A 27,913-nucleotide genomic window follows, 5' to 3' on the forward strand; every position below is an offset into this window, starting at 1 on the left:
AACATCATCAAAAGTTGCAATAAATGACACCACATACAGTTGAAGTATGAAAAAGTTATTCTGTACATGAGGTTTTCATTTTTGTAAATGTATAAAAACAGAATAAAATCTTTTCAAATTTGGTATCTCCATTATCATACCGACCCAAAGAATAAAGGAGACCTGTATATGGGGCGCACGGTGAAAGGCGTAAAAGCCCACAAGAAAATGGTGCAAATGCATTTTTTCACCAATTTCACTGCATTTGGAATTTATTTCCTGCTTCCGAGTACACAGCATGGAATATTATATAGCATCACTATGAATTGCAATTTGTTATGCAGAATACAAGCCCTTACACATCTTTTTACATGGATAAATATAAAAGTTATAGATTTTTGAAGGTGGGGAGTGAAAAATGAAACCGCATAGATGAAAACAGGCCTGGTCGTTAAGGGGTTAAAAAATGCAATAGGAGCTTGGAACACAATCCGTGCTCCCAACCTTTGAGAGGTGATCACAGTTAGATCCAGAGGATAACTGTATTGCACTGTAGCATACTATCTGTCCCTGTGCCCCTTCATTTAGCTCTAGTCCTTAGAATGGCAGCATCAAGACTATCCTTTATGTAAATATGAGCCTTCATCCATCATTTTTGAGTCATGTATCCATGTTGAAGAATCTTTCTGATACAATATAATGATATCTTGAACAGAAGTTCTTAGTTAATCGGTCACCAAATTTTCAAAAACAAACTGCATATACGTTACATAGATCTCTGATGAGGCTGGATTTCTCAGTTCAATAACATCAGACTGGCTGTATTGTCCTGATATGAATATGTGTATTGCTAGAGTGACCGACTGCTAGAGTCCAGGTGTGAGCTTACCTGATGTATAAGCTAAAAATCAAAGTGCACCATGTATACGGTAAGAGGATTATATAATGGTCTAAGTAAGTTACAGTGTAAAATATGATGACCAATATTATTTAAACACGCTGGATTAATTTCCTTTCCTACAAATGCCCATCCCCTCCTATAAGACCACACCCTCTTTGTAAAATAATTTTTAAAAGTGTCTTAAAATGGCTAAAATGCATGATAAATGTGACTGAAGGTATTTTAAACATTGTGGCAGAAATTACAAAATATGTTTGTCAAACACTGATAAAAATTAAATATGGAAACCCAGAGATCTATGGAGATATTGTTGATATCCAAAATAGAAAGCTTATTTTACATGAACAGTACAATACCAAGCTACCTGTTGTAATTATATTCACTACTTGCAGATTGCCAATAAAGTCATTTGATATAGTATATTTGGCCAAGGCTCCTTAGAAACCCATCACTTTGAGATGTTGAGCATTTTGGTGTCTAGCTGATAAAGAACATTTTCATGTGACAATTCCATAGAGTTGATCTACTACTTGAGATGATAATAGATGATAATAGATGATGATAGACAAACTCTGTCGGGTGAGGAATGTACATAAATACCCTAGAGGAAATGGCAGTACTCCAGTATGGTATGTGGTATAAAAAAATCTGCTTCAAGAAAATAATAATAATAATAATGGGGCACATTTACTAAGAACAGTGCAGACAGCACTATGTAAATTTTTCCTGTGTATAGTGCAGAGTGTCCTGACAGAGTGCACCACTTTTTTTTGGTGCACCTTTAACATAGGGCGAGCAACACATTTGTGTCTGACTTTGTATGTTAAATCTGGTGCATGGACCAGCTGACCACCGGAATGCCCCCTTCAGTACAAAAATTTGTGTCACGTGAAACATACTGTAGCTGCGCCACAAAATGGTCACATGCGACACAAATGTAACTGAGGCACTTATTAAATACATGGGCAAGCAGTTTGCAAAGTCTGACAAAAAACTGGCGCACGTCCCTTAGTAAATGTGCCCCATGCTGATTTTGGGCACTGGGCGCTTATGCACAAAATCAACTTGAAAAGATGTCACAATTGGGAGTATTAAAGTTAAAAAACAGATTTTCTAAGAATATAGTCCAACACTTAAGATTAATGGACTGAATGAACTAGCTGAACTCTTAAGTGTTCTCATCCCAACCAATATAGAAATATGATAGAACTATGTTACTGACATTTAGTAGCTTTTCCTCCCAAAGTCGGTCATCTAAAGCACAGAGCATGGCAAACTTTTAGCTCTAATACTGTTAAATGTCTGAAGAATTCTTTGATGGCTTAGTATAAGCTGTTTCATTTTCACCAGTCTGGAGCTTGAAGCTTTCTCCTTTTTGTCGATATGACTGATTTTTCAGCCTTGCAGAGAAAAAGGAAATGCCGCGGGTGGTGACATTTTACATTTGTTCTCTTTTTGGCTGTAGTCTTCAAAATATATTGAAAAAGCAAGTGCAGAAACAACAGAAATGGTAACAATGAAACTGAGGAGCAAAAAAATGAAATATATAACGAAATACTCCTTTATTAATTAATGTTGGTCATTGTCTAACACTTTTTCTTTTCCGTCTGCCCACAGCAGCTGTTATTCCGCCCATGGGGCGTATGCTCAGAGTAAGCTTGCCCTTGTACTATTCACCTACTACCTACAACATCTGCTGACTGTGGAAGGTAGTCATGTGACCTGCAATGCTGTGGACCCTGGGGTTGTAAATACTGATCTCTACAAGAATCTGTCGTATCCAGGGAAAGTTGTGAAATGGATGACAGGCTGGCTACTCTTAAAGGTAAGTGTCATTTCTATACCAAGAATTTTTTAAAGATTTTTTAGAATAGGATACAATAGACCTTCATTTATCCCAATATGACATTATTTTGTAAAATACAGATCAAGGCATGGGATGAGATCATGACACAGAATAGCAATACAAGTCAATACAACAGTACATTTAAATGTAGTTTTAAAGGAGTTATATGGGATCAGACCCAAAGGGACATCTTCATTTGGCTAAAGTGTTTGGTGCTATGAAATAGCTCCAAAAAATTCCATTTGGGCACTCTACTTCATGGAAAAATTACAAGCCTTTTATTTAAATAATAATTATTATTTAAAGTAGGTAGTAAAAAACATACATTAAAATGATATATAGATAATGTTAACATGTTATACAAAGTGGTTATGGCTTGGAACACAACTGAAGAAGGTGAGTCCAATACTATACAAATACACTCTAAGTAGATACAGGCGGTGCTCTACTTAAGGACACCCGACTTACAGACGACCACAAAAATTTTGAAAATCCAATTGTGACTGGGACAAAAAAAAATTTTTCTGGAGTCAAAATTCTAAAATATACAGTTCCGACTTACATACAAATTCAACTTCGGAACAAACCTGTACTGCCTGTAAATAAAAACTACTGCACAATATCAGCGCTTTTCCATTTTTTTCTTTTGCTAAATACCCACTTAGTACATTGAAAGGGTCATAGAGATTTTTTGAGAACCATGTCATATTCATTTTTTTTTTTTTAGGCACAGCAGCATTATACATAGAAGTGGTTATGCCTTGTACTGCAACTCTTTCCATTTAAAGTGTAACTCATGTGCACGTCTTTAATGTCAGAATTGAATAGTGCAGGTGACTCTAGTGCATTTATATTATATATTTTATTCAAGAGAAAATGCTATTGTTTTTTTATTTTTCTTTCTTTCTCATCTGTACTTACCTTCCTCCTTCATAATCATCCACAGAATTTATCTGTTATCACAATGACTTTTCAAGATAAATGCAGTGTCACCCTATTACAGCCTTAGGCCATCTCTTTGGTTTGGTATCACAAATGGTAGACCTGCCCAATTATTCATTCTTACTGGATATCTATGTTTTTTGATGTAAGGCATATTCTTCATAAACTACCAGCAGTAATATCTCTGTGCTGCCGATCTGCCTGGCACAGAGGGAGAAGGGGGACGAATGAAGGAGCAGGTAGCTTGGGGAAAAGGGCTCTGACTCTGTTTTAGCCAAGACCCCACATTCCAGAGGGGTTCTAGTGAGCCCCACACCCCCTCTCGGAGTGCCCCAGATTAATTTACATAGAAATAAAAGTTTGTTTTGAAGGAAATCTACAGGAGCAATGCTTCTAATAAATAGTTAACCTTCCTTGGGAAGTTGTAGATTTCCTTTAAGGATGGCTTGTGTCACCTGCATGGAGAACTCCTTTGACCCACTGTTTTCTTCACAGAAAACTCTTCCAAATAAAAGCACCATGCATCAAACCTCAGACCTTTTATTATGGGTTTAATAGGTATTCCCATTTCGGCAAAATAGTGTTTGTATTATGAAAAATGATACCATTTTCCTCACAGTTTTCTGGATTTCTGCTTGTTTTCATTCTAATGAAAGCTTCATTGTTTACTTCCTGTGGACAGAATTCTGACCATGGTCACACAGGTGCTCAGATATATGCATATTGTACAGTTTGCTAATGTCCTCCATGGACATCTAATCCTCTCCATGCATCCATGTAGGCTACTGTGATTTCATGTGTTTGCTAATATTAGGAGGCTGAAGGGCCTAAGATGATGTCACCCTGGTCACATGACATTAGGACATTTTTAGCTATAGTTTATAGGCCACTATGGGAACTTTCCACTAGCTGTATTTTTGAAAAATGTGGTGACAGGTCCCTTTTAAAAACAGTGTGGCACATGTTAAGGAGTTGAAACTCCTAAAAGTCTGGACTTTACATCCTATAATTAACTATAAGGATACATTCACACGACGATGTGCCCCCATACGGTAGCACGGTGGGCACATGTTGGCGCCTAGTTGAGGAGGAGGAGGTGAGCACTCCTGTCATTCTCAATACCGATGTATAGCGCACAGCTCCGTATTACGGGGAAAGATAGGACATGTCCTATCTTTCTCCCGGCTATGGAACGGTATGGTGCCTTATGTGTGCTGCACCGTACCACTCCCATAGGGCGCTGTGCGCCCATTGCCCTCTGTGGGGGACATATATACGGCTTATATACATCCCCCATACTGCAGCTTTCCAAATTGTGTAATCACTACTCATGGTACATATAATTGTATATCCTTATTGGGATGTATAATAGAAATAACCAAATAGTCATTCTGCTTTACTTCATGCTGTACTCTCGATGTATTTGTGCGATTATGTATAATGAATTTGCAGTATATGCTGGAGATATAAATCTTGGTACCATTTTGACTTCCACTTGCAATTGAAGCAGATTTACTAAATCACTTGCTGACTGAAGCATAACTGTATCATTCACGCGCCAGAATATTAATTCCATATAAGTTAATGTTAATTGTAGAACATGAACTGAGTCTCTATATTCCAGTATAATAAAATGCTTTTGTGTTACAGAGCATAGCAGGAAGCAATTTGCAAATAAATCATTGTACAGTATGGCATGGTGTGCCCAAAAGTGTGCCTTCCTTGTATGGAAAATTAGACTTTGTAGTAGCAGCAGGGAAGCGTCTGTTGTACTAAGCTTTCCCGGTTGCATAGAAATCATTAAAGTTAGATCAGTTTTACATTGTGTTGTGATGTGATAATAGGATTTTGTTATATCGATCATTGATTTAATGACCTCATGGCTTTCTGAAATAACTTGCTTTATTTTTTTTAATTCAATCCCATCTTTTCCAGTACAAGTTGATATCTTCATACCTTACAATAGATATTGTACAATATTCACATGATGACATCAGAGTATCTGTAGATCGTTCAGCCGCTCATTTTAGCTGCACGTTTTTTATTACACTCTTTTTAACGGTACTTTATTCCATTCAGAATTGGACACTATATAGGCCGTTGAAGCGGATTATTGATTTGTTTTGTGACTTTATAAATTCCAGCCAGGCCTCCCACAAATGTATGAGTAATGTATGAGTATTGCAATTTGGTCGCACCATTTAACCATGCATTGGTCAAAGAGGTACATAACATACAAATCAGTGCTGACGTTGTCTGATGAAGATACACACTCTACTAAAGTGTCACGTCATCCATGTATTTCCAAGAGGAATGACAGAAGTAAACTCAAGGCAGAGTTCCAAGAAAAGATGTTCCAGCATTGTTATGTCATTGAACTGTCGAGTAGATTTACGATAGATCTGATCCCCGGGACTCGACAAATGGTATTGCCAAAGATGTTTCTGGCAATTCCAATTACATTGGCAGCCATGACTTAAAGGGAGTTTTCCCTTTATATTTGTGACCTATCATTATGGATATGGACCTATGAATCGGTCATCGTATTACATAAGGTGAAATTAACATAAACAAGAAGAAACACATTTTGCATTTGCAATCGGCATGTTGCATTGCAGTGAATGTCACTTCTTTTTGGCTTTCCATCTGCTCCAATGTTTACTATCTTTGCAGAAACAGCATAAATGCATAACCCCCCCTGTAGACGCAGATTGAACAAACTCTGACACAGATGGGAAGTAGCAACATAAGTTCAAGGAATACCTGAAGGTCACAATCTTCTGCTGAAATGACCCTGGAAAAAAACTTTCCTCCACATCTTGATCATTCCTGTGAGTTATGATGTGTGGGGCAGATTGATTTATTCCTGGCGCTGCTGCTTTTACTTTCTTGTGTCACATTTGAATTATGTTTATTTCCACAGCACTGCATCATCTGTAGTGAACTGAGCGAAATAGAAGGGCTGCTTCTTCTCCGCAGACTAGTGATTACAGCCTTTTTACTTAGTTTTTTTTTAATTTAGTCTAATTTACCCTCCAGATCTGTTGAGTTACAGTATTGTCTACCTCATGTGTATATACATAATAAATTATATAAATCCAAGTGTATGTATGTGTGTGTGTATATCCACTAAAGGAATCTGCACTGTCGCGTTTACAATCACCAAATTTTGAACAGCCGCTCTCTGTGACTCAGGGAACCTTACAGACTCTGTTTTAAGTTGAAATTTTCACCCCATGCTTTCCAAAATTCACTTATTGACCAACATATACAGGAACCATTATCTGCTGCTGCTGTGATTGATTGCTATTTTGCCACAGGTCATTCATATAGGCTCTGACCTTTGATTGGTTACTAGAGGCAATGAGAATAAAACAGCTTATGTGTGAGGTAATATTAATAGATAGAAAGACAGATACATATAGAGAGATTATTATTATTTATTAACCCATTCTATTTTGTTGTAGCTAAGAGCAGTTATTTACCATGCTGGGGGCTACAGCTAATGTGTATACACACATATATACATATAATTTTACACATAATCCTTTGAAGAGTAATTTATGCCTTTGCATATTACCTTTACAACAATGTTAACAAAAATAACAGAAAAAAATACTGTAAACAAACACCCACAGGTTTAGGATAAACACAAACAGGAGATGTTCAGTATTGGTGCTGGGCGTTTATAACTTGTTATTCTACAACATATAGTATTATGTCTTACAAAAAAACTGGTTGGCTTACTTTTGGCAAAGATAAGTGTTTTCCTGGTTGTGACATCAGCTGAGGGCACTGAGGCCAGAGCACTGAGGACACTCATGCACAGGCAGTGCAGCCAATGAGGACACAGGATCAGCTTCTGCTTGTACAGAGATCTAGTGCAGAGCAAGGCAGGGAAGTCATAGAGCGGACACGAAACAACACTGGATCTCTGCATCATGGTCAGACATGATCATACATTAATCTACTACACCAGAAAGAAAAATATATATTAAAACATGTCCAACTACACTATAAAACACCTACATAGGAATAAAAAGATAATACATGGCAACATCACAGTATGTGTATATATGATATACACAGTGAAACCGGTACAGGAGATGACCTCGGTGAGAGGACCCCTCATTAAAAGACAGTATATTTTTTTTATTCAATCAGTGATTTTTTTCTCTAAGGAAGCTGTCCCGAATCTCCAAATCACCCCTTTCCTGTGTAAAGAGGTCTGCTGAAATAGGTTTCACTGTACATGTACTGTGTTGTGTGTGCAGGATCTGATCACATGCTTGTGACATCACTCAAGGCTCTGGAGTTTTTTTACATGCTGCTAGCAATAGTGAGGACTGATTTTCTCCTGCACCCCCAGCCTACTGATCGTGACCTCCGGTAACGCTATCAAACACTGCGGCGGGGTAGGATGTAATTGTCGGACAGCTCGCAAAGCTGTATTCATGAGGGGGCGGGGTTGGGGCATGGCTAGGGGCGGTGACTGCCACCTAGCGTGCGGCAGTCACTGCCGGCCTATGGAGCTAGCGGGGCGGTCCGGGGAAGAGGCAGTGCCTCGGACCGCCCCCTCATGAATACATCGGACAGCTTTGCAAGCTGGCCGATGATTACACTGTACCCCGCCGCAGTGTTTGATAGCGTTACCGGAGGTTTCCGGTAACGCTATCACTATAACACTGCGGCGTTTGATCAAGCACTAGGAGCTGCTTACTTTAGTAAGCAGCTCCTAGTGCCGAAAATTTAGGTGACAGGTCCTCTTTAAAGGTGACCTTATGCCCATCATGGTAATTTCTATTACACTCATAACCCTCTGTTTCAAAACTACTTGTACTCCCTACATGCTTATTGTAGGTACCAAATGTATTTTAATCCCAGCTGTGGCCAGGGAATAAATCGGGGGAAATCTACTTTTTATTAAAGTGGGTGTTTATATCATAAGTATGACCTATTGTAATATTTCTCCTATCACCTGCCTTTATCTAGAAAATGTTACAAGACATTTATGTAACCCTGGCACGTGTAGATGAAATGTACAACAAAGATTAGAATGCAGTCAGGGTTACACCGCTTGGGTTTCATAGAGAAATGCTATTGCATTAATATTACATACCTTTGCCTCACTTTCTTCACCACCACTCATGTGGGAAAGGTTTCTTTCTAGTTTTCTCAACTTTCATCTAGACATTAAAGCCTTACTTCTGTCATACCGGCACAAGGACCTCCAAGTTTTCAAATCTCCCGAGCTCTCAGAACACTGCTGTTCAGTGCATCAGGTCAAAGTCAGGAAATTGAATGTAGAAGGTAAAAAAAGGCAAAATATAGAATATGCTCAACATAGTTTCTTTGCGTATTCAGAGATTTTACTGTTGTTCTAGGTTAACATCAATAAACTGAAAATCCAAGGTTACAAGTACATTTGAGCTTTCTGATGGTTTGGTAACAAAGTATAGGAAGGCAAAAATTAACTTAGGATGATGTGACATCAACCACAGGATTCTAGTATTGGATTCTCAGGTTCAGGTGGTTACTAAAGATAGATGTATAGATATATATCCAGGACAAGTCATTGTGTGCTACTGTATGTAGATTTCAATGTAACCAAATAAAAGAGGGGGAACAAACGTAAAGTGGAAGGATAGTAAAAGAGACAAAAAGGGCAAGGTAATTATGTATGCGACTATACAGTGGCCAAGTGAGTCAGCATAACCCTGAAGGTGAAGAGTTGACAGGCTACCCAGAGAGTGGAATAATAAGGGAAGGTTTACAGATTCTACATCTAGCATTCAGAAGTTAGGGGAAGTAGGAGGCAAGCCAGAGAATTGTACTGGATAATGTTTGTTTCTGTTGACTGAGCTCATTCAGTGAGCCCTCTTCATACAGCCTCACACCTCTGCACCGTACATGTACGCATAGCGCTAAGGGGTTAATATCTAAGTAAGAAAGAGTATACGTGGCACATCCCATAAAACTTCAAAACTTTATTCTTCTTACATTAAAAAGTGCAGGAAAAGTGACATGTAGGTAATCCACCTACGCGTTTCAGCTTGCTCTCAAGCCTTAGTCATGGTGTGAAAATCTAAACTCAGTCCCATACGGCAAGAGGAAAAACAGGCAAAATGAACGACATTTCACCACCCATAAATATTTGAATAAAAGGCCATGAGGAGGTTATACATTTCCTAAAATTGTGTCAATAAAAACTGCAGCTTCTCCCACAAGAAATGACTCCTAACCCAGCTATAGACAAGGTCCCAGTAGTGCCATAGAAGTGAATGGAGCACACATTCTCACCAGCACTTCTTTAGTAACATTTACAGGCATATCAGGTACAGATGCTAGGGAGTCCAACTCCCGTAGGATGATCCTGTAGCATATGCAATCTGCTGTAGGATTATTTATGCATTGTATTTTATCTAGAAATGTAAATCTGCTTTACAAAAACCTGTTTTACATTTATATAGTATGAAACGCTTGGGTTGGGGAAGACGAAAACTTATTCCGATTTTTGCAGTTGTCAAAAGGACTTTGTAAATTATAGAATGAGACCTTTCTCTCTTGCCTCTAAGTCCTGTGTGATTTGGATTTTTCCCATCTCACCCTCCACCTGTGTTGAAATTAATTAAACTCCTGAACCTATTTTACCGACCTCATTATTTAAATATAAAACAAAAGTAATCCTTCCATGTATATACTCTTGTCTGTGTTAGCTTTTCATTTTATATGTGCTCAAAGTATTTACTTCAAATAGAATCTTAACAGACGACAGACATGAGGCAATTTATACAGTATTTGCTGGGGGCAAACACGACGGAGAATACTGTATGAATCCTAAATACACCCTGCCGAGGGCTTAGCTGTAAGTGAGCAAAGGTGCAAGAGAAAACTGCTGGAGGAAGTTACAGAGATTGGTGTAGGGTACACGGCTTAATGGGTTTTTATATTTTTAACATACTGTATGTAGCTCTACGTCTTAAATATCTGTCTATATTATCAGGGGTTGGACAAAATAACTTAAGGGGAGCCTGTCACCAGGGGCCTAATTTTCACTAAAGAGAGGATGCGTAAGCCCATTACACCGGCATTGCAAAGATGCCTTTTTGCCTTTTCTGGGCATTTGCATTTCAGTATAATTGTGTGTTTTAACCTTCCTGGCATCTTGACAAAATCCTCTGGTGAGTCCCAGTGTTTAGTTTTAGTTTGTACACTATAAATAAAACAAAAAACATGTGACTTGCATGTGCTGCTCAATTACTCCTCAGCTTTCAGCCCCCACCTTTCTGACAGTCTGAGGGGGCTGTTTTTAACGGCTGACGTGGGAAGCCGGGATCGCATGGCTAATTAAAGGGGTGTTCCCATTTCAGAAAATGAATGTTAATGTTTTTATGATAAAATTTTTATGATAAAAGTTTTATGATTAAGTTTTCCAGTATAATTTCTGTATCAATTCCTCACAGTTTTCTAGATCTCTGATTGCTGTCATTCTATATAAATTATATGTTTACTTCCAGTGGAAAGGAATCGGACCATGGTCACACAAGTGCACAACTCGTTAGCAGCACAGAAGGTAATCACAGCTGTGTGATATAACGAGCCATGCACCTGTGTGACCATGGTCACATTACTGTCCACTGGAAGTAAACATATAATTTATATAAAATGACAGCAGGCAGAGATCTAGAAAACCGTGAGGAATTGATACAGAAAGTATATTGTAAAATTGTATAACTTTTTATAATACAAACAATAACATTAATTTGCTGAAATGGGAATACCCTTTTAATTTTAAAACAACTGGTAGGTCTGTCATGTCTGACATTGGGGTCTCTGTTACCTTCTCCATCTGGACTGAGAATCTGCATAATGGCTGATAAATGTGAGATTTCTTCTCCAACCCTATATACTAAAAATATATACTTTGGATTTTCAGACTGGAGGGTAAAGGGGTTTGTGAAGGAAACCGTGAAGTTTCGGACCCCTGAAGGGTATGCAAGGTCACTTAATTATCCTTTAATAGACACTCCCAGAACACACGGGTTCTGAGAGGCTCAGGAAGTGATTTAAAGTTGTCCACAAAACTTCCGGATATGGCACGACAATAAATCACAACCCTGAATGGCTAGAAACAGCCTCAGTGAAACAGAACCTTATCAACCCAATTAAGCTGCCCTCAGCTCTCCTTTAATATAAGCCCAGTCTGTTACGGGATCATATAGGGTGAGGAACCAACCCGATAGAATGTATATAACCGAGAGGCCTATGTGGGATTTGTGGATCGAGATGAAAGGGCAACACAGGTTAAATTTTATATTGCCTAAAAGGCACACTAGACAAGACAATATATCCAATAGAGATATATACAGTTAAACTGAGTACAAAATACAAAGGTAGCACTACAAGTATCAACAGTTGAGTAAGTTAGTTACCTTGTGTGTGGTCCTAATGGAACCTGATAGTCCACAGCTTAAGATCTTTCTCTGCACTTGATGATAAATGGGTTCCAAGACAAAAGACAAGGAGCATCAGAGGTGTCTGATTATATCAGGTGCAGACACACGTCTGCCCCCCCAGGAGGGGTCATGGGCCCCTCCTACCTGGTATTAAGTCCAGAACCTTGGAGAAGTCCTAGCTTTTCAAGGGGAAGTTGTAGGGTGGGGAGTTCCTTCCATAGATCTATTTGCGCCAAGGAATAATGCAAAAGTGAAAGTTTTCAATTCACTTAAACTCATAGAAGCTCCTTGGGGAGCTTGCACCGATCGCGGGTGTTAACCTTTTCTTTGCCGCCGGCACTTTAAATTTGGCGGCGCCGCCATCTTACCTCCGATCGCCGCTCCCCCGAACGTCATCGGGGGGCGGCGATCGGTTGCCATGGTACCCTCGGGTCTTCGTTTGACCCGAGGATACATGGCTTCTGCATATCCATTACAATGAGCCTGTGGCTCATTGTAATGTATAGTGAGCAGAAATGCCATATACAGGCGGTCCCCTACTTAAGGACACCCGACTTACAGACGACTCATCGTTACAGACGGACCCCTCTGCCCACTATGACCTCTAGTGAAGCTCTCTGGAGGCTTTACTATAGTCCCAGACTGCAATGTCCAGCTGTAAGGTGTCTGTAATGAAGCTTTATTGATAATCCTTGGTCCAATTACATCAAAAAAATTTTAACTCCAATTGTCACTTGGGCAAAAAAAAAAAATTTGTCTGGAGCTACAATGATAAAATATACAATTCCGACTTACATACAAATTCAACTTAAGAACAAACCTACAGAACCTATCTTGTACGTAACCCGGGGACTGCCTGTACTGCGATACAGTAGTATTGCAGTATATGGCAGGAGCGATCAGACCATCTAGGGTTAATGTACCCTAGAGGGTCTAAGAAATAGTGGGAAAAAAAAGTTTAAAAAATGTAAAAAATAATAAAATATTAAAAGTTCAAATCACCCCCCTTTCCCTAGAACTGATATAAAATATAATAAATAGTAAAAATCACATTAGGTATCGCCGCCCAAAATGCCCGATCTATCAAAATATAAAAACGGTTATTGAACGGCAAATGGCGCCCAAATGTCCAAAACGCAACTTTTACACCTTTTTAGATGACATAAAAAATGTAATAAAAAATGATCAAAATGTCGCACAGTCCTCAAAATGGTAGCAATGAGAATGTCGGCTCATTTTGCAAAAAATGACACCTCACACAGCTCCATGCACCAAAGTATGAAAAAGTTATTCGCGTCAGAAGATGGCAAAATTTTATTTTCTTTTTTGTACACATTCGTTTAATTTTTGAAAATGTATTAAAACGCAATAAAACCTGTATAAATTTGGTATCACCGCAATCGTACCGAACCAAAGAATAAAGTAGAGGTGTTATTTGGTGCGCAGAGTGCACCACATTTGGAATTTTTTTGCGGCTTCCCACTACATGGCATGGAATAATAAATAACATCATGGGAAAGTAAAATTAGTTACGCACAAAATAAGCCCTCACACAAGTCTGTACACGGAAAAATGAAAAAGTTATGGATTTTTGAAGTTGGAGAGCGAGAAATGAGCCGAAAAACCCTCCGTCCTTAAGGGGTTAAAAAAAAAGTTTCCCCTCAATAATAGTTCTTTATTTATATAGCGCACACAGATTACGCAGCGCTGCATAGAGCTTGCCAAATCGGTTCCTGTCCCCAATGGGGCTCACAATCTAATTGTGAGTGTGGGAGGAAACCGGAGGACCCGGAGGAAACACATACAAACACGGAGAGAACATACAAACTCTTTGCAGATGTTGACCCTGGGACTTGAACCCAGGTCCCCAGCGCTGCAAGGCTGGAATGCTAACTACTAAGCCACCGTGCTTCCCAATGAGATCTATCTGTAGTTTTTAACTCTCTAACAAAAGAGCTCTGTAAAACAAATGAGGGAAATAATTTAAGATTTCTTATTCTTAAGACATCCATTCTGGTGACTATCACCTCAGCCAAAAGACTGGCGGAACTTCAAGCCCTTTCCATTAGAGATCCCTACCTCAGAGTCTCTGAAGAGAGAATAACCTTACAGTTAGATCGAAACTTCCCACCCAAAGTAGTTTCTAACGTTCATCACAATTGCTCTGGATTCTAGGTAATGCCCTGATAAATATGCCCCATTGTCTTATTGTTAATCCTCTTTAAAGAAAGGGATATATGTAAAGTTTTTATTAAGGTAGACAATCCTGATCCAGATTAGGCAATGTAAGTGGTTAGCCTTACATGAGTCTAAGCTTCACCTCGGCCAAAACTGAGCAAATGCTTTTGACTGATAACAGAATCTATTTTTTTTCATTAGTGGATGGAAGAGAAGATCAATTATACCGTGAACCTTTTTAAAATTCTGATTAAAACCTGCATTCACTTCCTCTGAGCGTGCGTGCATAACTGAATTGTAATCAATAAGCAAAGGATGGCACCGGAGCAGGATAAGCTTGATATTGTTTTCAGTCCTTACGGAGTAGCCCCAATTCATACGGCTCTATTTAAACTCTAATTTTAGAGATTATAAGGGAGAGTAGTGGTGACACAGAATTTATTTGTTGCATGTAATTTTAATATTTTCTTTTGTCGCCATTAACCATGAAATTGCCTGATTTGCTGTCTTCTGTCACATACGACGTCCTGATTTTCCTCGCTGTGATATACCATGTGTACTTTGTTATTCCCGCACAATGTGAATCTTATTGTTCATGATGTTCCTCCCTGGAACAAAGAAAATGAAAATCACTTTGTATTCAAGCTCAGAGTGGCTGCCAGCATACAGCAGTTGCATTGGCTCAGCATGTATGCCCAAGAACTGACTACAAAAGTATTGAGTGATATTAAAACAGAGGTCTATATAAATAGAACGAACCGAGTCAAAGCAAATAAATAATGTTTTTCTCCAGCGGCATCATGCAACTGCCTCTTCCCCATCCTCAGGTGCTTTAGCCAATCCGGTATTACTACCTTGGTAGCGTTACTTCTGAAGGAATATTTTAACTCCTTTTCAGAATAGTATTTGTTTGAAGATGACATGCAGCGCATTGTATTTTTTAAGGGGACCACTTACATTTCATTATAGTTTATAGGGATACAATTCAAATTATATTTGTTGAATTTCCATTATTGTTTTTTTGGGTTTAGATTTTTTTGAAATCCTTTGATTGTGGTTGAAATCCTTTGATTGTGGTTGAAATCCTTTGATTGTGGTTGAAATCCTTTGATTGTGGTTGAAATCCTTTGATTGTGGTCGAAATCCTTTGATTGTGGTCGAAATCCTTTGATTGTGGTCGAAATCCTTTGATTGTGGTCGAAATCCTTTGATGTTGAGATGTTCACATCTATTCTCTTGTATTGGGCTTTTAAAGGATGCTATTAATAAAAATGCTTAAGACTCTCCCATATATAAAAATACAAATATGTTCTTTGTTTAACCTACAATCAAATCATCACTTTCATACCCCAGGAAAATTAATTTTGTGACATTATTTTGCAACAAATTGGACCATTTTACTTCCATAGGAATATACACAACCAAATCTTGTCAATTGAAAAGCAGCATACACTAAAAAATTTTTTTTAGCAACATTATCCACTCGAAATAGTGGATAATGTTGATAATAATGTTGTAGCTGCATGGTCCATTGATGATTTCCAGCAGACCCCGATCTATCAGATTGCTAGATTTTGCTATATTTTCCTTGCATATTTCCTTGCTTATGATTAGACTGGACTCTCTTATGCCCAGAGGCTGTGCCCTCCTATTGAGCATTTATTATATATATATATATATATATATATATATATATATATATATATATATATATATATACATATATATTATTCTGTTTCATCTTTTGATCATCAGTAGACTTTATTATTAAATATAAAAAGAATATTTGTGCAGCTTTGATAAAATCTTCTTTAATCAAAGTAAAATGATTCTTATAATCTTTCATGTATCTATAACTTTTTCATTTGATTGTCACTTCTGTACATGGCAAATTACAGTGTAGCAAACTTATCATTATCATCTGTGTAATAGGTTTTACAATCAAATGGAAGGACAGAGCCTCCGGACTTCCATCAGGAGCTGACACTTATCTCTAACGGGCATTTTGCAGTACAGAAAAATTGTGCAGTTTTATTCATGTTTTATGAGTTTTCCATATTACTTACGGATCACCTAATTTTGACCCCCACAGCAATAACAACAATTTACTTTAGTGTTCTTGCTAAATTCTTGCTAGTGGAATAGGAAGAAATTCTTTGGCCCAAGGACAGGGCATAGACATCGATCCGGCCTTCTATTGTCATAGTCACTCAGACTGAACCACATCATGTGACTGCTTCATTAATTTAAACCCAGGTAGTTTTTGACCCCCACCCCTGTCTGTGATGTCACTGTGAGGGGGAGTTTTTCTATCCCACTCCCATCAGTGAGCTACTTTTTGGGTCTGGGTTTTTATCAAAACCCCATAACTTTTGATTGGAAGATGGCACAATTGTGCCATATCTATATCTGTGAAATCGTGTCTACAGACCTACAATGGATTTTACCCTATGTATTAGGGTGTACGGTTTTTTATATTAGGGTACATGGATATGACTACATACATATCCCTTATTTCATCAACTGCACAGCTCATGGACATTTTCTATACTATTTATCATGCAAGTCTCATTTTATTTTATCAAGAAAAAGCTAAAGGCTAGACTTTCCATAATACATATTCTCTACACTTTTATTTCTTTCTACTTCCGAAGGCACATTATGACTAAATGGAATAAAATACATTTAACACAATGTTCTACTTAATCAGACTCATTTTTTTCTAAGATGCCGACAAAAAAGTCATTAATGGCAAAACAAATAGCAAGAAAGTGCATAGATAGTTCTGTGTGTTCATTTTCTGATGGTATAAAAGAGTTTATTATTGTTTATTCCACCTACACAACTAATGGATACATTTACTTTAATTTATTAACTATTCAGAATTCTAAAAAGTAGATCACATTGAAAATGCATTTAAATAATCTTTTGCGTCACATACACAGCACTAGTTTGGGTTTCTCATAAAGGCTGGGATTTACCATAAGATTTACCATGTTATAGGACGTCTCTATATGTTTCTAACAATTTTTGAATAAAGTGGATTTTTTATATTACCATACTTTTTGCCTGGATGCTGGACCTCTACTGTTTGGTACTGTAAATTCTACATATAGTTAGAAATAAATTGCATGCACAGAAGGCTACCTACTATGATGTCTCCATCATTAATAAAATACCAGTAGCCCTAATCTATTGTCGAGCATTCTTTTATGGGACTCTCAATATAACCTTTGCAATATTTTGTGATTCAAATAAATTTTTATATACTATTTGTACTTTTTAGTGCATTTTTCGTACTGCTCTACAAAGCTGTATGACAACTTGTTTTCGGCTAAATAAATGGTGCTTCCTTCTACCCCTGCCAGGAATCTCATGGAAGCACACGCTGTGCTATGTCTGTGCTGCCGAGATATTGGGCACAGAGCGGAAAGGGGGGTGGGTGAGTGAAGGAGCAGAAAGTTGGAGATGAAGGGCTGCATGGGTCGTATAATAGCCAGAACCCCAGAAGCCTGGAGGGACTCCGGGGAGGCCCCCATAGTCCCTGAGATTAATGTTCAAACAATTAAAAGCTCTTTTTAGAAGGAATCTACAGGAGCTATGCTCATAATAAACCAAAATGTCAGATTAACGCTACTGGGAGTCTACTGAGCAACGTTAATAGTTAATCTACCACAAGGGGAAGTGGAAGATTTGCTTTAATATTGTGTGCTGGAAAAAAATCCAAGTGTGGCAAAAATGCAGTTACTGTTATGTTGTTTGCTCAGTGACCGCCATGAGAGCCTCTGAGAAACTCCCAGGTGTAATAGCGACTGATCCACCAATAAAATCACAGTAGTGGGGAGGGACATTGATTGTTGCACCAACTGCATTTAAGGGTCATCACCAACATGAGCACAGGCTGCCACTCCAGTCAGAGGGAATGGGAATCCCATTTTCATAACCAGTGGTAGTTACAGCTGTTGTACCCCTTCTGATTAGCCGGTTAGCCCAATGTTCTAATGGGGTTAAACCTATCATTTAGACTTCTAGCAGAGCTTTACATAGCCCGAATATAGATCTGGATTGTGGTGAGAATTCTTGTGCCACCTGTAATATGTTGTGTATCAGTAAAAGTCACTGCTCATATTATTAGAACCTCTTCTACTACAAACTAAACCAAATGGGTTTTGAGTTATGAAAATGTACATTCAATGAATTATTGTATTTATTCTATTAGATCAGATTTTTTTTACTTTATAGGCAAAGTGTAAAAATCTTTATCTGGGTGATCCACAGTAATGTATGGTAAATGCAGAGGATATTCTGTGTATCTCAGATTGATTAAGACCTGGCATTCAGCTCATTATTCTGGGAAATTGATAGATAGCTGTTAGCTGATTCGAAAGCTTTTGTTAACTGGAATGGATTGAATCACATATGTGACTGTGTTTCCATTTACTCTCAATTTGGGTTCTTCTCTTAGAGAGACAAAGGTCAAGGACAATTGGACAAAGGACTGTTGTTGTCTCAAAAAGGTGAGAGTCCCAGAGGTGAGACATTGAAGGAGTTGTCCAACTCAAATGCAGAGCTGCTTTAATTCAACTTTGTGTTAAAAGACATCTACCACCAGGATCAAGGCTTGTAAACCAAACACACTTACATTCTGGTGAGTGCACCCTAAAGGCAGAATCCGCTCTTCTTTTAGCTTCTAATGCCCTTTGTGTTTACAAAAAAGGCTTTAAAAGTTCTACAAAAGAGTCTGAGGAGCTCCAGGATCCATAGATGTTAAGGGAACATGGAGCTCCTCGGGCTCATTTGTATAATTTTATAGCCTTTTTTTGTAAAAACAAGGGCATACTATGCTAAAAGAAGAGCAGATGCTGCCGAAGTGGACACTCACCAGCATGAAAGTGTGCTTGGTTTACAATCCTTGATCCTGATGGTAGATGTCCTTTAAGAAAATATTTTACCCCCTGAAAACTGCTAATGGTCTGCACAAAGAATATTTTTTTTACCAAAAAAAAAACCCATTACTACTAAGATTGATTCATAGTGACTTATGATTTATCGAGAAAATTCCTTATTTCAAACTTTTAAATTATTAATGTTTGCTAAATTTAAGGACCAATTATGCAAATTGTGCAGGCGATTTCTCCATTTCACCTGATGAACACGCACAGCTGGGCTTTCTCCTATGAATCCTGACTCACAAAGATCTGATTAATTAAGTGCAGCTTTGTTAACATATTCTCTTTGATGGATACTTAGCATTTCTGTCACTTGCTTTGAAGCTTATTCCTGCCTAAAAATATTTCAAGGTGACACAAAATCAGAGCTCTGATCTCACGTTAGAAACGGCGGTGCAGATGCTTCTCGCTGACCTTCCAATAACAAAATGGAAATGTAGCATTATAGGTGGTAGTAGATCGCACTGATCTCAACAGGAACACCACCTTGTACGCATTTTTCCAGCTTATCAATAATGCTGCCAAAATGCTAAATAGCTGAAACCAAAAAACTTCTGCAATGCAGGTCAATTGAAATCTATTTTTACAAATGGGGGGATTTATCATGCTCCGGCGTTGCACCCACGGCCAAAGCTTTGTGCAAAAAGGTGAACGTTCACATGGTCTACTTAGTACGTGGGGAACACCCAAGCTCGCGTCCCCTTGATTTGGAGCTTGATTAAAGGGGATAATAATTATTCTTCTATGCCAGTTTTCTTGTGAAAAAGCCTTGATAAATGTCCCACAAACACTGTATATAGCACACCCAGATATAAATTTCATATAAAACTTGGCATGCAATTATGTCTTTGGCAGATATGTAAATAATTGCCAAAAACTCATGCCACAAACATTAAATATAAATATCTCCTGGAGTTAACTTTTGGGTAGTCTTCTTCTTGGTGAGAGATTGCTGGCAGCTAGTCTGCAACACACTGGAACTTCAATGGTAATCCAGTCCATACCTCCTCACTCCTCCTGGAGTCCCTAGGAGCCCAGTGGATGTGTTGCTATAAACTAGTGCTGGACGCAGTTGTCCTGGGCTGTCTGGGCGACTTGTGGCAAAACGCAGTCAAACTGGCAGGCTGCCAGTTCTCCTTCTGGATGACTCACTCAAGTATAAGCGAGAGGGACTGAAAAAATTGGCTTCTACTCTATTATATACAGTACTCCTATTCTGCCTGCTCGCTGTCCATAGGAGTACAGAAGGGAAAGTTTTTTTTAGAAATATTCATAAGTGCAGATAAATACTTTAATAAAACACTTTAATATTTCAATGAAAAACATCCTCAATGGTTTGAGCAATGTATGTCTTTACAATCATCTTGTTGTAAATGAATAGTAGCATGAGACATCTTGTGGTTTTATGGAAACCTCTCTTATTGACTTGGACTGAAGTCAGGATTGGCCATTCTGTGTAGGCAACAGAGCTGAGTGCACTTAGCACATGGAATCATTTTGGCATTTGAGCATTGCAAGCTGCTTCATGGCTGTTGTGTTTTTTATTGGAACAGTTAATACTCAACAGCATGGTGTTTTTTCATTTGTATGGTACAGTTTATTCCATCCGGAGAAAATGGATTTTGTCATACTTGTAGTACTTAAATATCTTTGATCTAGTAGCTTGTAGAATATGTAAGATTATGGTTCTTTGGAACAGGGAAATAAGGTTAAAGGCAAAGTGAATATAAGGGGGGCACCGCATACTTTTGATAAAAGCTTTCCCACTCTCTTCCATAAATTTCTAATTGAGGCACAGTCCTACCAAATATGTAGTATGTAGTCTTTCTTGTAATCTGATTAAGGAATAATAAATAACACGACTGAGAAGTAAACTTTGAAAATTAGCACTTTCACAGCTCTGTACTTGGAAAGATTAAAAAGTTATAGATTTTTGAACGTGGGAGCAAAAAACGAGAAAACGCTCTGACGCGAAGGGGTTAAGGTGGTTAGAGATTTCATGCAATTGTTGTCAGAGAAATCCAAATGGTTGATATACCTTTGGAGTTTAAGTTAGCCTCAATGACTTCTATGCTAGTTGAAGCCAAATCATTTATTTTTGCTTCAACTATTTGCTTTGTTTAAGGCTTAAAGTGGTTTGCCCATGAAAGAAAGTTCTCACATTTTAATCTGCTAGTGATTTGCACAATAAATATAATTTTTAACCCTCTCATTTTACGATTTTACTCAGTTTAATTGTTGTTCCTATAACTCATTGTGGACTTTGACTCTGTAAGCAGATACTTCATGATTCCTCTGTGATATGAGATGTTGTGTGCTGACAACATGCTTTGATTATCAGGGTACAGGTTTATTTAGCTTCTTAACATTCTACTAGTATCTAGTACATAGGATGTTTCTCATCTCTCTTTTTCTATCAGCGCTGCTATAAGCTTTCTCCACCTCCCCTGGATAAAGACCTTATCTGTCTGTAGCTAGTAGAGTAAGTCTCTGCACACTGCGGCATGCTGACAGGAAGTGCCTGTGTCTGAGCTGGTCTTCTAATGCAGGGGGAAGGGCAGAAGGAAGAGAGCACTGCAGTGCACAGACAAGAAAAACTATTCATGAGAAGAATCTGCCTGACTGTAATCCAAAAGAATTACGGTTGGATCCCAGGGCAGCCGAAATTATGTACACCAAGACTGATAGAGACAGGTTGGAATTATATCTGTGAAAGGTTGTATTTTTGTTAATAACCGTGAATTGGAGAATGTGTTATTTTGTTATATAAGAATCTTGTCTTCGTGGGAATACCGCTTTAAGCTAAGGATCATGGATTTTGTGTTGTTCACCTGATAGAAGTATACTGACGAGAATTCTGACAAGATTCTAGATTTCCTTTAGAAAAGTACATGGAGAAAAACACATAATAATGTCCTCGCCAAATAGCCCTATGCGATTGTTTGTATTTTGTAATGTGATGTCCTTATTGAGCTGGAATTGTTTAATTTATTCTGCCAGGGGCTCCATCAGCATGCCAAATATTAAGGTTGAAAGGGGACATTCTTAATTGGTGTCATTTGAAGGGGAAAGTCATGATATACAAATCCTAAGGAGTAAACTGATGCATGGGGAGTCGTATAAAGGACAGCGATGGCGGTTAATATTGGGAGTGTCATGCCAAACTTTTGCAGCACCATGTGAGTGGTAGGAAATACTGGTTTGATAAGATTTATTTTACTCCTGGTGGAGGGGACCATATGGTATTTTGGGTAAGTACGCTCTCTAATAATGTATCTCCTGCCTTATACCAGTAAGACCAGTCAATACTGATGTTTCATATCTAATCTTTGACTTAAGCCATATCTAAAGTGATTCCGTCACTTGGTACAGTGGTGAATAGGGGTGTAATGTGTTTTTTCCTGAGCGAGTTTTCAATAAACTTTGTATTTTTAAGTGATTACCATTTTTGCTGCTATACTACTGATATTTTATTGAGTCTATTGGTTATTATTTTGGCGAATAGTTTTAAATCGTTTTTAAGAGGTCTGCACTTTTACTTCTACTGTTTTTAGTTTCAGTTCTTGTGTCCATTCACATGTATGGGTATGTATAATAAAGATGCATCTAACTTTACTACTATCCTTGCAAAACTGAAAAGGTCTACCTAAGAAAACGCTGCAAATAGTAATTTATCTGTTGTTCTATTTCCTTTCTACCCTACTCAATGCAAAGGAAACATTGTACTTTTCCTAATCCAGAATTGTGTAAGATTTTCATAATTGTGTAAGGGCCTGTGATACCGCCAATGCCTTGTTTGTGAACCACATACTCCAGGATGTCCTCTGTATGGTTTACTTGAAAAGAAATGAGTTTCAATCAAACATGACCTGTACACATGGTGGTGTAGTTTTTGGAAGAAATCTTCCACATTTTTTTGATAGCATGCAAGATCCATCCAGCTAAAACTTTTGAGCAACTTCTCCCTGCTTCTACTAGAATCACGTGAAGGCTTCACATAAAGCAGGTCTTGGTGTTCAATCATACTGACCGTTTAGATACAAAGATTATTTTCTGTTACTTAGCTATAAACTTTTAGCTATTGGTAATAACGGTCTGTAATGGAAGAAGGGAAGAACATCCTTGCTCCATTGGCTTGAACCCGTCTAGCTGTGAAGCCTCACTCGAAATGTCCTTGACAATATAATGTACAAAATGCAAAGTCACGTTGCTAAAGTCTTGTCTTTGTACGTACACATTATTCCCTAAAACAACCTGCTGCATGTCTTTCTCTGAACACCATGTGGATTGTTCTAAAGCAAATGACTGCGCACAAAGCCATGGAAGACACATGAAACATTTATTTTTGGCTTTTAAAACTCCCTTGATAGGAATTTCCCACTGATTCTGTTTACAGTCGTTTACATTTTGCATGACTAAATCTTGGTAACAGAAGATGAGAAGATAATAAAAACATTTGAAGCGATGTTTAGCTATTTTGATGTTGGTATTAATATTTAATAGCCCAGTAGTAAGCAGGTCTTACAGAAGGTGCTGTTCTACTTAAGTGTTATAGCAGCTTTTATACATTTTGGTAATATTTGTTAGGAAGGAAAAGCTGGTGAATGAGTAGATGGCTCATTAATGCAAATACAAATATTGTATGCATAATACATTGAATAAAATAAGTAGATTATGTAGGCTTAGCCCATGGCACTACACTTACAATATCATGTTATTCAAACGATTCTATTGAGCCACATGTCCAGTGTCATGAATGAGATATTTGCAGATTTTCCCACCGCTCAAACAAGACGTATAGGGAGTTAAGGTACATGTTTTTTTAATTCTGTGTGTCCCGGCATAAAAAAGGCACCATTTTTAGGGCATGGCACTTTCACAATGAAAATGATAACTTATTTAATGTTTGTAATCCTCACATTTCTTTTCTTAAAAAGTGGTAAGGCATTAAGACATTTGTCCTTACAACAAACAGCTAACGTGCAAAAATGTCCTTGGAAGGAGGCTTGCCTTAGGGTTCACTCACATGGACATATGGAGGATGTATGTATATCCCCCATAGCCTGCAATAGGCTCACAGAGGGATACGGTCCCATCTACTCTCCAGAACGCTATGACTGGGCGGGCACACGTTCCTGTGAATGTAGCTTAAGTGTAAGCCACCAAAACACTGCGGTATGGAACTGTCTTCTATGGATTTACCCGTGGTAACTCTGCTGCCATTCCACAAGAAACCAAAACCATCTGAATGTGCCTAGTTTCTAATCTGGTTTATGCCATGTTTTTCATGCAGCAGGACGGTGGAGATCAACCTAATAATTTGCACATTTTTCTGTAACTTAATACCTTTTTTTTTTTTGGGTGGGGGGGTTCACATATCGAGGCTCTGTGTTTGGACATGATCTGTACATCTTTTTACATAAGTAACCCTTCTAGCCTCACAGCCTCTCACAGATGTGTGTCTGATGTAACTACTCACTCATGTCCTCTGCTTCCAGGCATTTTACAGAAGTCCAGAGGACAATAAGGCCACAGCTCACTCTGGAACAGTCCCAGAATAGAGTTGTCGAATGTCTCGACTGCTGCCCATACCGCTCCTCCTTCACCGCTTATTTGAAATGTGCAGCTGCTTACGTGGAAATTGCAGCGGAAAAGCCACATGAAAATGTATATGTTTGTGGCTTGTTTTCCAAGGAGAAAAATTGGCTCTACAAGCATCTATGATACATGTGTTAATGCAACATCTGGTATAGGATTTTGTTTAATACTATACTCTACGCTGCCCATATATTATACTACTGATTATTTGCAAATAATACATATATTCTTCAAGTGGTCATGCTGTAACGTTGGGACGGGGTGTGGCTTACAGCTCCTGTAATCATTTATGAAAGGGTTGAGGATGATTGATTATGCTACCGTGAGTTTCTTCAGCCCAATATTGCATCTATGAATTCCATTCACCCTATGCTACCCATTTTATGAGGGCATTCTTTTGTGATTGGGGTACCGGTGACCTCCATATTTTGGGAATCATGAGCTTAGCTGAAGTGTGGTATCAAGTATTAATGCCGTTTTAAAAGCAAGCAGCTATGTCTTTCAAATATTGGACTCTTTAACACAACTTTTTAATGTGGATTTATTGATTTTTATTAGGAGACTTCTCCTATATATTCCCCTTTTAAAAATTCATACTACTTTTTTATTGTTTTAATTCTATATTGTAGTCTTACATTTCAAACATGTAGTATAGTTCCATATAATGAATATATAACATGGCATTTCTTTTATCTTTTCAATGTAATATATTATATTTTGCATGGCCCTGATAATAACATTTCTTGTATTTCATTACTATGCAGAGTGCAGAAGAAGGAGCTGCCACCTCAATTTATGCATGTGTTTCACCAGACCTTGAAGGAATTGGAGGCTGCTATTTATACAATGGTAAAAGGATCGATTCATCTGAAGTCTCTTACAATCTCGAACTTCAAAAGAAATTATGGACCGAAAGCTGCAAGATGGCCGCCCTTCCTGTTTCATCATGAAGTTTTAAACCTGTCCGTTGTCAGCTTAACATTTCGCATCCATGGGTCCAAACCAGCTTTGGCCATTAGGAATTCTTCTATTAAGCAATTCATTTGTTACATTTATCTCTTGGGACTCACTGAATGTGTTTAGTTATGAAAATTATTGTTATTAAAAAAATAGATCAAATTAAGAATTTTGTAATCATAATCTTCAAACTGTGTGTAATATACAGGGCACACGTTCAGTCATCAGCATGATTATATACAGCATTAGCCTGAAGGATTCTGTCCTTTCATTCTCTGCCATGAATATTAATGGATAACTGTGAACTGATCAGGCAAGTTGTGCTCATGTTGTTTCAGAAGGATCCTCTATGAATTCATGATGATGTACAGCTTGCTTTGGGTACACTAATATGTTTCATAAGAAGAGTAAAATTATTCCTTTGACGCACATTGTGGCCTTAATAATTATTATGAGTTCATTAGATATTCACTTGGATGTAATAAGCAATTTTGGAAAGCTTAAGTTGTAATCATAAGAGATTTGAGAGTTTCTTTTTATTGAGACTCTAGCTAAAATAACGAAAACTTTACTGAGAGATTAGACTCTGCTGCATTAATATTGATTTCTTAGGGTTCTGAATAAAAAAATCAAACCATCTATGAAACAATTTCGTGATATATCATAGCACAGGACATGTGATCTTACATTCCATCAGCAAGAGCTGGGCCGCCACCAGAGATTTTACTTTTTATCTTGAAAGCTTTAGTCTACCATACATTCACTTTTCTTATCTAACACAGATAATTTTTTTAAGTTTTGATTATTTTTTTCCAAAAATGTAATACAAAAAAACTGAAAATGATAATAAATTTTGTTTCTCAACAGAAATAGATATAGTAAATTTATCTATGATTGATATGTTCCATTGTACCTTACTGTGCTTTATTGAAACCTCTATACTCCAGTCTATACTAGACTCCCAGGCCTGTCATTTAGCCTGATCTCTAAGGCACCCAAATGTATCCTTGTGGGTCTAAGAAGCAGTAAAAAAAAAAAAATAATATAAAAACCTAAAAATTCTAATCATCCCCCTTTCCCTAGACATGATATAAAAATGATTAAACAAATAAAATCAAATACATGTTAGGTATCCCCGTATTCTAAAATGCCCAGTATATCAATATAAAAAAATGGTGATTCCCGGCAACCCTGTAATGGAAAACATTCCAAAACCTGCCAATTTTTCGCCATTTTGCAACTCAAAAATTATTAGATTATCAAGAGGTTAAAATGCCAAAATGCTTTTTTTAAATTTTGTTTGCATTTTTTAAAATCTGTTAAAACATATTAAAACTAATATAAATTTGGTATCCCCATAATCGTTCTAATCCAAGGAATAAAGGAGAAGTCTCATTTGGAATGAAAAGTGAAAGGCGTAAGCATACAAGAAAGTGGCATAAATGTGTGTTTTTTGTCAATTTCACCACATTTTGGTATTTTTTCCCGCTTCCCGATACATGGTATGGAATATTTAATATAATCACTGTAAAGTACAATTTGTGATGCATACAACAAGCTCAAACACAGCTCTGTATATTGGAAAATAAAAAACTTATGGATTTTTGGGGTGCAAAAAAGCAGAACACAAAAATGGGCCAAATTGTTAAGGGTTTAAGTTGGGGTCCGAGGTTCAGGAGCATCCCACACCACCCAGATATATTGCCAGATTGGCGGCTGTGCATCAAATCCGGAATATTGAATCATCCAAACGCGATCTTAAAGTTCAGGTGTGGTAATCTTTAGCCCCTGGAGATAACATGTGTATAGACGTCATGACAGTGGCACAATTGAAACGGTTATATCTTCCCAACTGTGCCACCATGTAACACAGTTCTCATGTCATTTTTAACGAATTTCACCTTTACTATTGTATCAGGAATTTGTTTCTAGGTGCTACAGAACCGGAGAGACACAATTACAATTGTGTTAGAAACACATTTTTACTAAAGGGGAGAGTATACTTTTCAAAATGACATCAGAACTTTGTTTCTAGATGCCAGGATTCAGAAGATAAGATTTTAAATGTATCCTCCCTCTAGCCCGTCAACTGAGAGCAGAAAGGAGA

The 27,913-nt window shown here is 37.8% G+C and overlaps 1 protein-coding gene across 5 annotated transcripts in view; it reads left to right on the plus strand.

Moving 5' to 3' along the window:
* The window catches only part of ZBED1 (zinc finger BED-type containing 1), a 158,395-nt gene extending 131,719 nt beyond the window's left edge, over positions 1 to 26,676 (plus strand). For 3 of the 5 annotated variants that reach the window (XM_072137898.1, XM_072137897.1, XM_072137895.1), the window contains 2 exons: positions 2,498 to 2,705; positions 25,614 to 26,676. In XM_072137898.1, the coding sequence (XP_071993999.1) occupies positions 2,498 to 2,705; positions 25,614 to 25,799 (394 nt within the window). In that variant the 3' untranslated portion in view covers positions 25,800 to 26,676. Of the gene's footprint in view, positions 1 to 2,497; positions 2,706 to 24,749; positions 24,952 to 25,613 lie in introns of those variants that run through there. The other 2 variants (XM_072137896.1, XM_072137899.1) reach the window with 2 other exon arrangements.
* The last annotated feature ends 1,237 nt before the right edge of the window (positions 26,677 to 27,913 follow it).

Source organism: Engystomops pustulosus, chromosome 2 (assembly GCF_040894005.1).
Source record: "Engystomops pustulosus chromosome 2, aEngPut4.maternal, whole genome shotgun sequence".
NCBI classification, from domain to species: domain Eukaryota; kingdom Metazoa; phylum Chordata; class Amphibia; order Anura; family Leptodactylidae; genus Engystomops; species Engystomops pustulosus.